The following is an 18,669-nucleotide window of genomic DNA, read 5'->3' as shown; positions in this document are numbered from 1 at the left end:
ACTGAAGCCTTAGTGCATGCTGCCTCCAAATCTTGCAGGTTTTTTGAGTTCACATGAGGGGTTTTAACCTCCTGCCTGAACAGGAATATGGTAGCATCTAGTGATAGATTCCTCTTTTCGACATTCAGGAAGTGTTCCTTTATCTTTAACCTTGCAAACTATGCTTCCAACCTTAACGATAGAAAAATTCAATGCATTTTCTATCTCTTAACCCCTTAAGCCCCGAGGGTGGTTTGCACGTTAATGACCGGGCCAATTTTTACAATTCTGACCACTGTCCCTTTATGAGGTTATAACTCTGGAACGCTTCAACGGATCTTGGCGATTCTGACATTGTTTTCTCGTGACATATTGTACTTCATTTTAGTAGTAACATTTATTCGATATAACTTGCGTTTATTTGTGAAAAAAACGGAAATTTGGCGAAAATTTTGAAAATTTCGCAATTTTTCAACTTTAAATTTTTATGCCCTTAAATCACAGAGATATGTCACGCAAAATACTTAATAAGTAACATTTCCCACATGTCTCCTTTACATCAGCACAATTTTGGAACCAAAATTTTTTTTTGTTAGGGAGTTATAAGGGTTCAAAGTTGACCAGCAATTTCTCATTTTTACAACACCATTTTTTTTTAGGGACCACATCTCATTTGATGTCATTTTGAGGGGTCTATATGATAGAAAATACCCAAGTGTGACACCATTCTAAAAACTGCACCCCTCAAGGTGCTCAAAACCACATTCAAGAAGTTTATTAACCCTTCAGGGGTTTCACAGGAATTTTTGGAATGTTTAAATAAAAATGAATATTTAACTTTTTTTCACACAAAATTTATTTCAGCTCCAATTTGTTTTATTTTACCAAGGGTAACAGGATAAAATGGATGCCAAACATTGTTGTACAATCTGTACTGAGTACGCTGATACCCCATATGTGGGGGTAAACCACTGTTTGGGCGCATGGCAGAGCTCGGAAGGGAAGGAGCGCCATTTGACTTTTAAATGCAAAATTGACAGGAATTGAGATGGGACACCATGTTGCGTTTGGAGAGCCACTGATGTGCCTAAACATTGAAACCCCCCACAAGTGACACCATTTTGGAAAGTAGACACCCTAAGGAACTTATCTAGATGTGTGGTGACCACTTTGACCCACCAATTGCTTCACAGAAGTTTATAATGCAAAGCCGTAAAAATAAAAAATCATATTTTTTCACAAAAATGATCTTTTCGCCCCCAATTTTTTATTTTCCCAAGAGTAAGAGAAGAAATTGAACCTCAAAAATTGTTGGCCAATTTGTCCTGAGTACGCTGATACCCCGTATATGGGTGTAAACCATTGTTTGGGCGTATGGCAGAGCTCGGAAGGGAAGGAGCGCCATTTTACTTTTCAATGCAAAATTGACTGGAATTGAGATGGGATGCCATGTTGCGTTTGGAGAGCCCCTGATGTGCCTAAACATTGAAATCCCCACAAGTGACACCATTTTGGAAAGTAGACCCCTTAAGGAACTTATCTAGAGGTGTGGTGAGCACTTTGACCCAACAAGTGCTTCACAGAAGTTTATAATGCAGAGCCGTAAAAATAAAAAATCATATTTTTTCACAAAAATAATCTTTTCGCCACCAATTTTTTATTTTCCCAAGGGTAAGAGAAGAAATTAGACCACAAAAGTTGTTGTGCAATTTGTCCTGAGTGCGACGATACCCCATATGTGGGGGTAAACCACTGTTTGGGCGCATGGCAGAGCTCGGAAGGAAAGGAGCGCCATTTGACTTTTCAATGCAAAATTGACTGGAATTGAGATGGGACGCCATGTTGCGTTTGGAGAGCCCCTGATGTGCCTAAACATTGGAACCCCTCACAAGTGACACCATTTTGAAAAGTAGACCCCTTAAGGAACTTATCTAGATGTGTGGTGAGCACTTTGACCCAACAAGTGCTTCACAGAAGTTTATAATGCAGAGCCGTAAAAATAAAAAATCTTATTTTTTCACAAAAATGATCTTTTCGCCCCCAATTTTTTATTTTCCCAAGGGTAAGAGAAGAAATTAGACCACAAAAGTTGTTGTGCAATTTGTCCTGAGTGCGACGATACCCCATATGTGGGGGTAAACCACTTTTTGGGTGCATAGCAGAGCTCGGAAGGGAAGGAGCGCCATTTGACTTTTCAATGCAAAATTGACTGGAATTAAGATGGGACGCCATGTTGGTTTGGAGAGCCCCTGATGTGCCTAAACATTAAAACCCCCCACAAGTGACACCATTTTGGAAACTAGACCCTCTAAGGAACTTATCTAGATGTGTTTTGAGAGCTTTGAACCCCCAAGTGTTTCACTACAGTTTATAACGCAGAGCCGTTAAAATAAATTTATTTTTTTTTCGCAAAAATTTTTTAGCCCCCAGTTTTGTATTTTCACAAGAGTAACATAATAAATTGGACCCCAAAAGTTGTTGTCCAATTTGTCCTGAGTACGCTGATACCCCATATGTGGGGGGGGAACCACTGTTTGGGCGCATGGCAGAGCTCGGAAGGGAAGGAGCGCCATTTGGAATGCAGACTTAGATGGATTGGTCTGCAGGAGTCACGTTGCATTTGCAGAGCCCCTGATGTACCCAAACAGTACAAACCCCCCACAAGTGACCCCATATTAGAAACTAGACCTCCCATGGAACTTATCTAGATGTGTTGTGAGAACTTTGAACCCCTAAGTGTTTCACTACAGTTTATAACGCAGACCCGTGAAAATAAAAATTCTTTTTTTTTTCACAAAAATGATTTTTTAGCCCCCAGCTTTGTATTTTTACAAGGGTAACAGAATAAATTGGACCCCAAAAGTTGTTGTTCAATTTGTCCTGAGTACGCTGATACCCCATATGTGGGGGGGAACCACTGTTTGGGCTCATGGCAGAGCTCGGAAGGGAAGGAGCGCCATTTGGAATGCAGACTTAGATGGATTGGTCTGCAGGCGTCACGTTGCATTTGCAGAGCCCCTGATGTACCCAAACAGTAGAAACCACCCACAAGTGACCCCATATTGGAAACTAGACCTCCCATGGAACTTATCTAGATGTGTTGTGAAAACTTTGAACCCCCAAGTGTTTCACTACAGTTTACAACGCAGAGCCGTGAAAATAAAAATCCTTTTTTTTCCCACAAAAATGATTTTTAGCCCCCCAAATTTTTATTTTCCCAAGGATAACAAGAGAACTTGGACCCAAAAAGTTGTTGTCCAATTTGTCTCGAGTACGCTGATACCCCATATGTTGGGGTAAACCCCTGTTTGGGCGCACGGGAGAGCTCGGAAGTGAAGGAGCACTGTTTTACTTTTTCAATGCAGAATTGGCTGGAATTGAGATCGGACGCCATGTCGTGTTTGGAGAGCCCCTGATGTGTCTAAACAGTGGAAACCCCCCAATTATAAATGAAACCCTAATCCAAACGCACCACTAACCCTAATCCCAACTGTAACCCTAACCACACACCTAACCCAGACACACCCCTAATTCTAATCCCAACCCTAATCCCAACCGTAAATGTAATCCAAACCCTAACCCTAGCCCCAACCCTAGCCCTAACCCTAACCGGAAAATGGAAATAAATACATTTTTTTTAATTTTATTATTTTTCCCTAAGGCTAGGTTCACATTGCGTTAGGGAAATCCGTTTAGCACTAGCGGATTGCGCTAACGCAATGTCTTTTTAGGTGTCGTGTTTAGTGGTCGCGTTAACGTCCCCGCTCTGGAAGATCGGGGATCGGACCTCGGGCGCGCCGCGGACGCTGCAAGCAGCGTCTGAGGCGCACCACAAAAGAATGGCACCTTGCTAGCGCGAGCCGAAAATGGCACGCTCTAGCGATGCGCTACACCTGAAAATCACATTGCTGTCAATGGTTGTGCTAACGGACCCGTTGCACGGCGTTAATTGTGACATTTTCACCGTGCAACGCTGTCCGTTAGCGTTAACCCATTAACGCAATGTGAACCTAGCCTAACTAAGGGGGTGATGAAGGGGGGTTTGATTTACTTTTATAGCGAGTTTTTTAGCGGATTTTTATGATTGGCAGCCATCACACACTAAAAGACGCTTTTTATAGCAAAAAAGTTTTTGCGTCTCCACATTTTGAGACCTATAATTTTTCCATATTTTGGTCCACAGAGTCATGTGAGGTCTTGTTTTTTGCGGGACGAGTTGACGTTTTTATCAGTTACATTTTCGGACACGTGACAGTTTTTGATCGCTTTTTATTCCGATTTTTTTGTGAGGCAGAATGACCAAAAACCAGCTATTCATGAATTTCTTTTGGGGGAGGCGTTTATACCGTTCCGCGTTTGGTAAAATTGATGAAGCAGTTTTATTCTTCGGGTCAGTACGATTACAGCGACACCTCATTTATATCATTTTTTTTATGTTTTGGCGCTTTTATACGATAAAAGCTATTTTATAGAAAAAATAATTATTTTGGCATCGCTTTATTCAGAGGACTATAACTTTTTTATTTTTTTGGTTATGATGCTATATGGCGGCTCGTTTTTTGCGGGACAAGATGACGTTTTCAGAGGTAACATGGTTATTTATATCCGTCTTTTTGATCGCGTGTTATTCCACTCTTTGTTCAGCGTTATGATAATAAAGCGTTGTTTTTTGGCTCGTTTTTTTTTTTTTTTTCTTACGGTGTTCACTGAAGGGGTTAACTAGTGGGCCAGTTTTATAGGTCGGGTCGTTACGGACGCGGCGATACTAAATATGTGTACTTTTATTGTTTTTTTGTTTTTTTTTTATGTAAAGAAATGTATTTATGGGAATAATATTTTTTTTTTTCTACTTTATTTAGGAATTTTTTTTTTATTTTTTTTTTTACAAGTGTGGAAATTTTTTTTTTTACTTTTTCACTTTGTCCCAGGGGGGGACATCACAGATCACCGATCTGACAGTGTGCACAGCACTCTATCAGATCGGTGATCTGACATACAGCCGGGCAGGATTAGAGCTGCAGCTGCAGCCTGATCCTGACCCGGAAGTGCTCCCTGCAGGACCCGGATGCAGCCCGGCGGCCATTTTGGATCCGGGGACTGCAGGGAGAAGACGCTCGGTACACGGTGAGCACATCACCGTGTACCGATCGTCTCAGGGAAGCCCGCAGGGAGCCCCCTCCCTGCGCGATGCTTCCCTGCACTGCCGGCACACCGCGATCATCTTTGATCGCGGTGTGCCGGGGGTTAATGTGCCGGGAGCGGTCCGTGACCGCTCCTGGCACATAGTGCCGGATGTCAGCTGCGATAGGCAGCTGACACCCGGCCGCGATCGGCCGCGCTCCCCCCGTGAGCGCGGCCGATCGCATATGACGTACTATCCCGTCCATGGGAATTAAGTCCCAGGTCACCTGGACGGGATAGTACGTCATATGGGATTAAGGGGTTAATATCCTTTTCCTTCGTTAGGTAAGGCAATAATCTCTTAGCTTTCAAAACCATTCTTTTGACTAACCAAAAATATTAGTGAACTGGAGGCCATTGGCCATGACTGATGAGCAAAAATTGCGCAGAGATGCTGTCAGAAGCTGGTGTATGGTTATGTATATTTTTACAGAAGGGCGTAAGAGCCAAATATGCTCTACACCCTCTATGCAGCCAATAGCACTTGTTAACTGTACCTAGACAGATCTGGCTGGTGACCGGCTCATGCAGCATATTTGAAAACCCCTATTTATTAAATGATGGCTGGAACATACATGACAAGCACTTTTTACTTATTGTTTCATCCTATTTCCTCATTGATTGTAAGCTTGCTGTAGCACTAGCAAACCTGCACTCTGACATCCTCCCCTGGCAGAGATGTTGACTTACTGCCGCTGTCCCTCACTCCCTCCTCCTTCTCCTGCTGCTGCTGCCCGGGGTCTGCGCACTGCTCGCATATCCCCTGGCATTGTGCTTAGAGTGCGCATTGCCCCACCATCTTAAAAGGGCAGCACAAGCCATTCTTATTATTTAAGGCACCTCGACCTGATGGGAGTTGACTGTGCAACGTTGTTAGTATATTTCCATATCACGCGTGCAAGTTTTCAGGAATCTTATTATTATTATTATTTATTATTATAGTGCCATTTATTCCATGGCGCTTTACATCTGAGGAGGGGTGTACATAATAAAAACAAGTAAAATAATCTTGAACAATACAAGTTACAACTGGTACAGGAGGAGAGAGGACCCTGCCCGTGAGGGCTCACAATCTACAAGGGATGGGTGAGGATACAGTAGGTGAGTGTAGAGCTTGTCGTGCAGCGATTAGGTCAATCGGTGGTTACTGCAGGTTGTAGGCTTGTCAGAAGAGGTGGGTCTTCAGGTTCTTTTTGAAGGTTTCGATGGTAGGCGACAGTCTGATGTGTTGTGGTAGAGAGTTCCAGAGTAGGGGGGGATGCACGAGAGAAATCTTGTATGCGATTGTGGGAAGAGGAGATAAGAGGGGAGTAGAGAAGGAGATCTTGTGAGGATCGGAGGTTGCATGCAGGAAAGTACCGGGAGATGAGGTCACAGATGTATGGAGGAGACAGGTTGTGGGTGGCTTTGTATGTCATGGTTAGGCTTTGGGTTATGGGGAGCCAGTGCAGGGATTGACAGAGGGAAGAGGCCAGAGAATAGCGGGGGGACAGGTGGATTAGTTGGGCAGCAGAGTTTAGAATAGATTGGAGGGGTGCAAGAGTGTTAAGGTACCGTCACACTAAGCGACGCTGCAGCGATACCGACAACGATCCGGATCGCTGCAGCGTTGCTGTTTGGTCGCTGGAGAGCTGTCACACAGACAGCTCTCCAGCGACCAACGATGCCGGTAACCAGGGTAAACATCGGGTTACTAAGCGCAGGGCCGCGCTTAGTAACCCGATGTTTACCCTGGTTACCATTGTTAAAGTAAAAAAAACAACCACTACAAACTTACCTACCGCTGTCTGTCCCCGGCGCTGTGCTTCTCTGCTCTGGCTGTGAGCACAGCGGCCGGAAAGCAGAGCGGTGACGTCACCGCTGTGCTTTCCGGCTGCCCGGCGCTCACAGCCAGAGCAGAGAAGCACAGCGCCGGGGACAGACAGCGGTAGCTAAGTATGTAGTGGTTGTTTTTTTTACTTTAACGATGGTAACCAGGGTAAACATCGGGTTACTAAGCGCGGCCCTGCGCTTAGTAACCCGATGTTTACCCTGGTTACCAGCGAAGACATCGCTGAATCGGCGTCACACACGCCGATTCAGCGATGTCAGCGGGAGAGCCAGCGACGAAATAAAGTCCTGGCCTTTCTGCCCCGACCAACGATATCACAGCAGGGGCCTGATCGCTGCTGCCTGTCACACTGGACGATATCGCTAGCCAGGACGCTGCAACGTCACGGATCGCTAGCGATATCGTCCAGTGTGACGGTACCTTTAGATAAGAGTGTCTTATCCCATATACCTGCCTCTCTATCAGCCATGCTCGCTGTTATGAACAGGTAATTCAGAACCACAATGGACCTAGTGGTTAAGAGCACACAAAGTGACCTGATAGTTACTAACATAGGAAGAGCTCTGAGACGTGGAAACTCTGCTGACCGCAATCCCTAATCCTATCATACCACACTAGAGGTAGCCGTGGATTGCGCCTAACGCTCCCTATGCAACTCGGCACAGCCTGAGAAACTAACTAGCCCTGAAGATAGAAAAATAAGCCTACCTTGCCTCAGAGAAATACCCCAAAGGAAAAGGCAGCCCCCCACATATAATGACTGTGAGTTGAGATGAAAATACAAACGCAGAGATGAAATAGAATTAGCAAAGTGAGGCCCAACTTACTGAACAGACCGAAGATAGGAAAGATTGCTTTGCGGTCAACACAAAACCCTACAAACAACCACGCAGAGGGGGCAAAAAGACCCTCCGCACCGACTAACAGTACGGAGGTGCTCCCTCTGCGTCCCAGAGCTTCCAGCAAGCAAGAAAAACCAATATAGCAAGCTGGACAGAAAAAACAGCAAACAAAAATAACACAAGCAAAACTTAGCTTATGCAGGATAGACAAGCCACAGGAACGATCCAGGAGGAAGCAAGACCAATACTAGAACATTGACTGGAGGCCAGGATCAAAGCACTAGGTGGAGTTAAATAGAGCAGCACCTAACGACTTAACCTCATCACCTGAGGAAGGAAACTCAGAAGCCGCAGTACCACTCTCATCCACCAAAGGAAGCCCATAGACAGAACCAGCCGAAGTACCACTCACGACCACAGGAGGGAGCTTGGCCACAGAATTCACAACAGTACCCCCCCTTGAGGAGGGGTCACCGAACCCTCACCAGAGACCCCAGGCCGACCAGGATGAGCCACATGAAAGGCACGAACCAGATCGGCAGCATGGACATCAGAGGCAAAGACCCAGGAATTATCTTCCTGACCATAACCTTTCCACTTAACAAGATACTGGAGTTTCCGTCTCGAAACACGAGAATCCAAAATCTTCTCCACTATATACTCCAACTCCCCTTCAACCAAAACCGGAGCAGGAGGATCAATAGATGGAACCACAGGTGCCATGTATCTCCGCAACAATGACCTATGGAACACGTTATGGATGGAAAAAGAAGCTGGAAGAGTCAAAAGAAAAGACACAGGATTAAGAACCTCAGAAATCCTATATGGACCAATGAAACGAGGCTTAAACTTAGGAGAGGAAACCTTCATAGGAATACAACGAGATGACAACCAAACCAAATCCCCCACACGAAGTCGGGGAACAACACAGCGCCTGCGGTTAGCGAAACATTGAGCCTTCTCCTGGGACAAAGTCAAATTGTCCACTACATGAGTCCAAATCTGCTGCAACCTATCCACCACAGTATCCACACCAGGACAGTCCGAAGACTCAACCTGCCCTGAAGAGAAACGAGGGTGGAACCCAGAATTTCAGAAAAACGGCGAAACCAAAGTAGCCGAGCTGGCCCGATTATTAAGGGCGAACTCAGCCAAAGGCAAAAAGGAAACCCAATCATCCTGATCAGCAGAAACAAAACATCTCAGATATGTTTCCAAGGTCTGATTGGTTCGTTCAGTCTGGCCATTTGTCTGGGGATGGAAAGCTGAGGAAAAAGACAAATCAATGCCCATCCTAGCACAAAAGGCTCGCCAAAACCTCGAAACAAACTGGGAACCTCTGTCAGAAACGATGTTCTCTGGAATGCCATGTAAACGAACCACATGCTGGAAAAACAATGGCACCAAATCAGAGGAGGAAGGCAATTTAGACAAGGGCACCAAATGGACCATCTTAGAGAAGCGATCACAAACCACCCAAATGACCGACATTCTTTGAGAGACGGGGAGATCCGAAATAAAATCCATAGAGATATGTGTCCAAGGCCTCTTCGGGACCGGCAAGGGCAAAAGCAACCCACTGGCACGATAACAGCAGGGCTCAGCCCGAGCACAAATCCCACAGGACTGCACAAAAGAACGCACATCCCGCGACAGAGACGGCCACCAAAAGGATCTAGCCACCAAATCTCTGGTACCAAAGATTCCAGGATGACCAGCCAACACCGAACAATGAACCTCAGAGATAACTTTATTCGTCCACCTATGAGGGACAAACAGTTTCTCCGCTGGGCAACGGTCAGGTCTATTAGCCTGAAATTTTTGCAGCACTCGCCGCAAATCAGGGGAGATGGCAGACAAAATTACCCCCTCTTTGAGAATACCCACTGACTCAGGCAAACCCGGAGAATCGGGCACAAAACTCCTAGACAGGGCATCCGCCTTCACATGTTTAGAGCCCGGAAGGTACGAAACCACAAAGTCAAAACGGGAGAAAAACAGCGACCAACGAGCCTGTCTAGGATTCAACCGTTTGGCAGACTCGAGATAAGTCAAGTTCTTGTGATCAGTCAAGACCACCATGCGATGCTTAGCTCCTTCAAGCCAATGACGCCACTCCTCGAATGCCCACTTCATGGCTAGCAACTCTCGATTGCCAACATCATAATTTCGCTCAGCAGGCGAAAATTTCCTGGAAAAGAAGGCGCATGGTTTCATCACCGAGCAATCAGAACTTCTCTGCGACAAAACAGCCCCTGCTCCAATTTCAGAAGCATCAACCTCGACCTGGAACGGAAGCGAAACATCTGGTTGGCACAACACGGGGGCAGAAGAAAAACGACACTTCAACTCCTGAAAAGCTTCCACAGCAGCAGAAGACCAATTGACCACATCAGCACCCTTCTTGGTTAAATCAGTCAACGGTTTAGCAATACTAGAAAAATTATTGATGAAGCGACGATAAAAATTAGCAAAGCCCAGGAACTTCTGCAGACTCTTCAGAGATGTTGGCTGAGTCCAATCATAAATGGCCTGAACTTTAACAGGGTCCATCTCGATAGTAGAAGGAGAAAAAATGAACCCCAAAAATGAAACCTTCTGAACACCAAAGAGACACTTTGACCCCTTCACAAACAAAGAATTAGCACGCAGGACCTGGAACACCATTCTGACCTGCTTCACATGAGACTCCCAATCATCCGAGAAGACCAAAATATCATCCAAGTATACAATCAGGAATTTATCCAGGTACTCTCGGAAGATGTCATGCATAAAGGACTGAAACACTGATGGAGCATTAGAAAGCCCGAATGGCATAACCAGGTACTCAAAATGGCCTTCGGGTGTATTAAATGCTGTTTTCCATTCATCGCCCCGTTTAATACGCACAAGATTATATTCACCACGAAGATCTATCTTGGTGAACCAACTAGCCCCCTTAATCCGAGCAAACAAATCAGACAGCAGCGGCAAGGGGTACTGAAATTTGACCGTAATTTTATTTAGAAGGCGGTAATCAATACAAGGTCTCAGCGAACCATCCTTCTTGGCCACAAAAAAGAACCCCGCTCCCAATGGCGACGATGACGGGCGAATATGACCCTTCTCCAAAGACTCCTTCACGTAACTCCGCATAGCGGCGTGCTCAGGTACAGATAAATTAAACAGTCGACCTTTAGGAAACTTACTACCAGGAATCAAATCGATAGCACAATCACAATCCCTATGCGGAGGTAGGGCATTGGACTTGGGCTCATCGAATACATCCCGGTAATCAGACAAGAACTCTGGGACCTCAGAAGGGGTGGATGATGAGATAGACAGAAATGGAACATCACCATGTACCCCCTGACAACCCCAGCTGGACACAGACATTGATTTCCAATCTAATACTGGGCTATCGACTTGTAGCCATGGCAACCCCAACACGACCACATCATGCAGATTATGCAACACCAGAAAGCGAATATCCTCCTGGTGCGCAGGAGCCAAGCACATGGTCAGCTGGGTCCAATACTGAGGCTTATTCTTGGCCAAAGGCGTAGCATCAATTCCTCTCAATGGAATAGGACACTGCAAGGGCTCCAAGACAAACCCACAGCGCCTGGCAAACTCCAAGTCCATCAAATTCAGGGCAGCACCTGAATCCCCAAATGCCATGACAGAATAGGAAGACAAAGAGCAGATCAAAGTAACGGACAAAAGAAATTTCGACTGTACCGTACCAATGGTGGCAGACCTAGCGAACCGCTTAGTGCGCTTAGGACAATCGGAGATAGCATGAGTGGAATCACCACAGTAGAAACACAGCCCATTCTGACGTCTGTGTTCTTGCCTTTCAGCTCTGGTCAAAGTCCTATCGCACTGCATAGGCTCAGGTTTATGCTCAGATAATACCGCCAAATGGTGCACAGATTTACGCTCACGCAAGCGTCGACCGATCTGAATGGCCAAAGACATAGACTCATCCAGACCAGCAGGCATAGGAAATCCCACCATGACATCCTTAAGGGCTTCAGAGAGACCCTTTCTGAAAATAGCTGCCAGCGCACATTCATTCCATTGAGTGAGCACAGACCACTTTCTAAACTTCTGACAATAAATCTCTATCTCATCCTGACCCTGACACAGAGCCAGCAAATTTTTCTCTGCCTGATCCACTGAATTAGGTTCATCGTACAACAATCCGAGCGCCAGAAAAAACGCATCAATATTACATAATGCAGGATCTCCTGGCGCAAGGGAAAATGCCCAGTCTTGAGGGTCCCCACGTAATAAAGAAATAATGATCTTAACTTGTTGAACTGGGTCACCAGAGGAGCGGGGTTTCAAAGCCAGAAATAGTTTACAATTATTTTTAAAATTCAAAAACTTAGTTCTATCTCCAGAAAATAACTCAGGAATAGGAATTTTAGGTTCTAACATAGGATTCTGAACCACTAAATATTGAATATTCTGTTAGATATATTCTGTTAGAATATTAGAGATCGCGGCGGCCATTTTCCCAAAGCCGAGTTTGCATCTCGGCTTTGGGAAAATGGCCGCCGCGATCTCTAATGCGCACGCGCGGCATCCCGCGGCCATTTTTCTGAAGCCCCGTGCAGCAGAGCACTCGATCTGCGTACGCGCGGCCCCAGGAAGATGGCCGCCCCCACCGACGAAAGGGATGACAGCGCAGATCGCGCGCTGCTTGTTCACGTGCCCACAGTGGATTAGTCACCTCAACATGCGGACACCACTACGCCACCAACGTAAAGCTGAGGAAGAACCAGCGCTGTGAACACGCCCACCCGACCTGGCCAGCCTGATTGACAGGCGAAAACGGCGACTTTGGTAAGTTATTTCTCAGCATAGGTGGGGAATCGGGGTACACTACATACACTATAGTAACACACAGCGCAGGCCCTATTTAACAGTATTTATATCTCAATCTCAAAAAACGGGGTGACAGGTTCCCTTTAATGTCCAAGATAAAAAAAGGAAAACAGTTTTTGGAGAATCTGATGAAAAATATTATAGCTGTTACACCTTCTCAATCATGTTCATCCATAAACAGAAACAAATTACACACATCCAACACAGAGTAAATAAACATTTCTATATATATATGTATATGCAATGCCCAGCATAAATCTGTACACCACCTTTGAAAAGTAAAATTTTAATCAATGTCTCACTGAATACAAAAACAATTTCCCAAATTGAGACAATACTTACTTTCAAAGAACATGTTTTAACCCATAACATTAAAATAATGTTAATATACTGTAAGTTTCATTACAAAATCTACAGTTTTACTCAAATTGGTTAATGCAAAACTTAACATCAAAACCACTACACCTGGTACTTTGTATGACCTCCATGATCTTTAAGGTCAGCACCCAGAAATCCTCACAGGTGTTCAATTGGGTACAGGGTACAGATCAGGAGACACTTTGCCATTAAATCACTTTCACTCTGTTTCAGAAATGCAACATATGTGTACTTTGGATCATTGTCATGTTGGAAAAGTGCACGTCTATCAGGAGCAGAGAGTGATGGTAGCATCTTCTCTATCAATATAGAGCAGTACACCTCTGAATTCATGATACCATCATTGAAATGTAGCTTCCCGGCATCAGCAGCTCTCATGTAGCCCCACATTACACTGACATCATGTTTCACTGTAGGCACAATATGCATTCAGTTTTTTCAGTAACTAGTTTGAGTAAAACTGAAGATTTTGAAAAGAAAATTATATTATTAACTTTCATGTTATGGATTGAAACTCAGTCTTGTCAACATTTTGGAAATTATTGTTGTGTTCAGTGATATTGATTAAACTCTTACTCTTCAAAGTAGGTGTATTCATTTATGGGGAGCACTGTATATATTTGCATCTGCAATGATAATAGTCAGACTACTAACCATCTCTGCCGCTAAAATCCAATGAAGCATTAAGGGAAATCAGAAAGACAAAATCAAGAAAGGCTTTAAAAATAACATAAGCAAAGTCATTATGAGTAAATGTTACTCAATGGCACATACTTTTCTTTTTTCTGTGATAAATGAAGTTTGGCCTAGGTGAGAGCAAAGGTTTGTAGAAAACTGCTTTTCTTAATGATGTCCTATAATAGGACGTGGAAACGTTAACAATTTTTATTTTATTTCTCAACACGTGACATTTAGGCTACGTTCACATTAGCGTCTTGTGGTGGTGCGTCGGGGGCAGCAGCGGCGACGCATGCATCATGCGCCCCTATATTTACCATGGGGGCAAATGGACATGCGTTTGCATGCGTTTTGTGATACATGCGTCTTTTTTGCCGCAAGCGTCAGAGCGCAGAGGACGCAGCAAGTTGCATTTTTTTTGTGTCCAAAATCCGGCCAAAAAAGGACGCATGCGTCACAAAACTATGCGTTTTGCATGCGTTCTTGTTTGCGTTGTGCGTTGCGTCGCTGACGCAGCACCACACAACGCAAATGTGAACATAGCCTTAGAGTGGACATTCCTAGACTGTTGGTCCCAATCAGACCCAGGCACATTCTCTACTGTATGAATTTTTCAGCTTCATTTTATAATTCTCCACACTTTAATAATACTAAAATTAACACTGTTTACTTGTATCAATTTTATTACATAAGACTCTAAAGCCATGTAATGTTTTATGTACAAGTTTTATTGACTACATAAAGTGCAGTACCATGAATCAAACTATTTTAGTTCTGAAAGTCTCAACCATGAAAATGCAATTATCAGTAACTAGGACAAGAGAGTTAAAGGGGTTGTCCAGCATTAAACTCTTTGTGACTGCAGACATGTGAATCCCTACATTTTTGAGAGAACAGTTTATTGAGCTGTTCCAGAAATGGTCTAGTTTGAATGTGGTTGGGAGTATTCATATTGGATATTCCCGCCATATCCACTGTCGGCATGTGAGAATCCTCACAGTGCCTAGCGCACGTAATGTGAGGATTCACAAGTCTGCAATCACAAGGAATGTCTTCAAACTTATAGCTTAAAACTGGACAACCCCTTCAATGATCTGCACCAATATCTACAGAGTGTTCATATAAGCTCAAACTTTGTTTTATATTTTCCATCTTCAAGGCAAAAAGCCCACAAAAATTTTTGTATATTAAGCTTCACATAGGTCCACACCAAACAATCTGATTATACATAACCCTGGAATAGGCAACCTAATGACTTACCTGCATCTCATCCAGTTTAGACTGTATGTCTGGTGTATAGTCACCCACAGCACAGCAAAATGGATCAAATGGTTCAGCACCAAACAAATCTTTTTCTGCAAGACATGATACACCTAAGTCAATAATGTCATATCAGCTACTGCTTGCAGTCTAAAAAAAGTTTTAAATGAGTAAAATGAGGACTAACTATATCACTTTTGGACCCAGCAATATAATATTATGAAGTCATAGGCACAATGATGAACTTATTCTGGAGGAGGATCCACGAGATATGCGGAAGTGCTTATATAGTACACTCTTCAACATACTGAATAAACCAATGCCATATTGTTATGTGACAGTCAGTACACCAAAAAAACTACTATATATACTGTACATATTATATATTTTCATGATAATATAATTTTGAATATTACTGCTTAATTAACAGTCATTGTTGTAGACATAAATTGTAAAATCCATAAAGACATCTCTGGGTGACTTATCACCCTTACATTTAACATATGGGATTATTTTTAACTGGGTGAGAAAGAGCTGACACTTCAACTTTCATTGAAGTAGGACCTCTTGCCAGGAACATGTAATTACAAAAAGGGATCTCATGAGAACCAGTCAACAAGTCTAAGATTCATATACTCAGAGGCTGAGAAGTACAGGGGCTTACTGTGTTCAATGGAATTATCCAGTTTCTCTGGAGCCAGTGAAAAAACAAACACACAAAAAGGAGCTCCAGCTGAAGACCACAATAGGTTCACAAGGGGAGTAAGGAGTTGAAGTATTGAAGCTCCATTTACTTCGTAGGGGGGAGGAGATTCCTATCCTCCCTTCCAGGTCAGCCTCTCCTCCTTGCACACTGAACAATGCAGTGGAAGTTAAACCATATATGGGAGTGATTGCCAATTCAGCAACATATTCGCAAAATTAATTTAATAAAGTAATTTACAACTGTGAAGAGTATGGGAGATATAATTCGATGTCAACCATCTGTATCCTATGTGGTGTGGGATTATAAAACGCTCTTCAGAGGGGGGGGGAAGCAAAGCCTCAAAGGCTGTGAATGACAGATCTCACACCTTGACCACCTTAGGGCAAGACTAATGCTGGCTTGCAATATAGAGTCCTGCTAAAGCTGCAGAAACCTTCTAGAACATTTCAGAAACATAATCCCATAAGGCACTATGGAGATACTATACGTCCTTGCTGTACATAGTGTATATTTCTGAAATCTCCAGAACATGGCAAACCCGTTCTAGCTCCCAGGGGTATAGAGATACAAAGAACATCTAGTAGAAGCCAGATATCAAAGGCGTGTTTGGTCTCAATGTGTAGTTGGAGCCGGATCCGATGGTGCCAGAAATACTGCCCTACGACCATCCAGAAAAGAGTTTTGATCTTTCATAGGTTTTGAAGATTTAACTACAAACCTCCAGAGTAGGGGATTTAAGTTCAGCCCACTGCTCAGGAAGGAAGTGACCCAAAGGGGATAGAGCCTAGTATAAGTCCATGTGTTCTCTCTCTCTGTTATGCATGCAGTCCACTTTCAATTAATGTGCTGTGAAGGACCTAGGAGCTAGCTGGCAGGCCATGACTTCTGTGGCCCAGAGTGCACTGGCCTTACATGGAACCAGTAATTGGCATAATCCATCTGCTTATATGTTTTTTCCTACCATTATCTGTATTTGCATATATGAACATTGTATATGCATAACCATTGTGTATATAGTGCATCATCTAGATGTGCCCTTAAGGTGATTAAATATCTATTTTAACCCTGGGCTGCTCTTTTACCTCGATCCACAAATCCACACGTTCATTTCTCGGTTTAACTTTACTTGCTACCAGGGCTGGTTTCTGGCCCATTAACAGATCAGGTTTATATCGAAACAAGAAACTGATGGCTGCCCTACTGGGCTGGTGGCACTCTGTTTCACTGGTGTGTTATGAAAGGCAATTCAGTATCACAATGGACATGGAGGTCAGAGCACATACAGTGATCTGACAATAACCCAAAATAATAGAACGAGCTCTGAGACGTGGGAACTCTGCAGACCGCAATCCCTGATCCTCTCCAAACACAACTAGAGGCAGCCGTGGATTGCGCCTAACGCTACCTGCTTTAAAGTCTACTTCTAAAGCAGATAGATGAAGCTGCAACCCATAATGAGGTCCTGGTTATGGGGGACTTTAACTACCCGGATATTAACTGGGAAACAGAAACCTGTGAAACCCATAAAGGCAACAGGTTTCTGCTAATAACCAAGAAAAATTATCTTTCACAATTGGTGCAGAATCCAACCAGAGGAGCAGCACTTTTAGACCTAATACTATCTAATAGACCTGACAGAATAACAAATCTGCAGGTGGTTGGGCATTTAGGAAATAGCGACCACAATATTGTGCAGTTTCACCTGTCTTTCACTAGGGGGACTTGTCAGGGAGTCACAAAAACATTGAACTTTAGGAAGGCAAAGTTTGAACAGCTTAGAGATGCCCTTAATCTGGTAGACTGGGACAATATCCTCAGAAATGAGAATACAGATAATAAATGGGAAATGTTTAAGAACATCCTAAATAGGCAGTGTAAGCGGTTTATACCTTGTGGGAATAAAAGGACTAGAAATAGGAAAAACCCAATGTGGCTAAACAAAGAAGTAAGACAGGCAATTAACAGTAAAAAGAAAGCATTTGCACTACTAAAGCAGGATGGCACCATTGAAGCTCTAAAAAACTATAGGGAGAAAAATACTTTATCTAAAAAACTAATTAAAGCTGCCAAAAAGGAAACAGAGAAGCACATTGCTAAGGAGAGTAAAACTAATCCCAAACTGTTCTTCAACTATATCAATAGTAAAAGAATAAAAACTGAAAATGTAGGCCCCTTAAAAAATAGTGAGGAAAGAATGGTTGTAGATGACGAGGAAAAAGCTAACATATTAAACACCTTCTTCTCCACGGTATTCATGGTGGAAAATGAAATGCTAGGTGAAATCCCAAGAAACAATGAAAACCCTATATTAAGGGTCACCAATCTAACCCAAGAAGAGGTGCGAAACCGGCTAAATAAGATTAAAATAGATAAATCTCCGGGTCCGGATGGCATACACCCACGAGTACTAAGGGAACTAAGTAATGTAATAGATAAACCATTATTTCTTATTTTTAGGGACTCTATAGCGACAGGGTCTGTTCCGCAGGACTGGCGCATAGCAAATGTGGTGCCAATATTCAAAAAGGGCTCTAAAAGTGAACCTGGAAATTATAGGCCAGTAAGTCTAACCTCTATTGTTGGTAAAATATTTGAAGGGTTTCTGAGGGATGTTATTCTGGATTATCTCAATGAGAATAACTGTTTAACTCCATATCAGCATGGGTTTATGAGAAATCGCTCCTGTCAAACCAATCTAATCAATTTTTATGAAGAGGTAAGCTATAGGCTGGACCACGGTGAGTCATTGGACGTGGTATATCTCGATTTTTCCAAAGCGTTTGATACCGTGCCGCACAAGAGGTTGGTACACAAAATGAGAATGCTTGGTCTGGGGGAAAATGTGTGTAAATGGGTTAGTAACTGGCTTAGTGATAGAAAGCAGAGGGTGGTTATAAATAGTATAGTCTCTAACTGGGTCGCTGTGACCAGTGGGGTAC

The 18,669-nt window shown here is 43.5% G+C and overlaps 1 protein-coding gene across 18 annotated transcripts in view; it reads right to left on the bottom strand.

Annotated features, from left to right (window-relative positions):
• The window catches only part of GULP1 (GULP PTB domain containing engulfment adaptor 1), a 1,948,673-nt gene that overhangs the window by 10,487 nt on the left and 1,919,517 nt on the right, over positions 1–18,669 (bottom strand). For 10 of the 18 annotated variants that reach the window (XR_011314670.1, XR_011314673.1, XR_011314671.1 and 7 more), the window contains one exon: positions 15,013–15,119. Coding sequence is in view for 12 of the 18 variants with exons in the window: in XM_069733778.1 (XP_069589879.1) it covers positions 15,013–15,119 (107 nt within the window). In the remaining 6 variants the exon portion in view is untranslated. The remainder of the gene's footprint in view (positions 1–15,012; positions 15,120–18,669) is intronic. The other 8 variants (XR_011314669.1, XM_069733773.1, XM_069733774.1 and 5 more) reach the window with 1 other exon arrangement.

This window comes from Ranitomeya imitator, chromosome 7 (genome assembly GCF_032444005.1).
Source record: "Ranitomeya imitator isolate aRanImi1 chromosome 7, aRanImi1.pri, whole genome shotgun sequence".
NCBI lineage: Eukaryota > Metazoa > Chordata > Amphibia > Anura > Dendrobatidae > Ranitomeya > Ranitomeya imitator.
The sequence above is the reverse complement of the archived record's forward strand: the minus strand, read 5'-3'. Positions and strand labels throughout refer to the sequence as shown.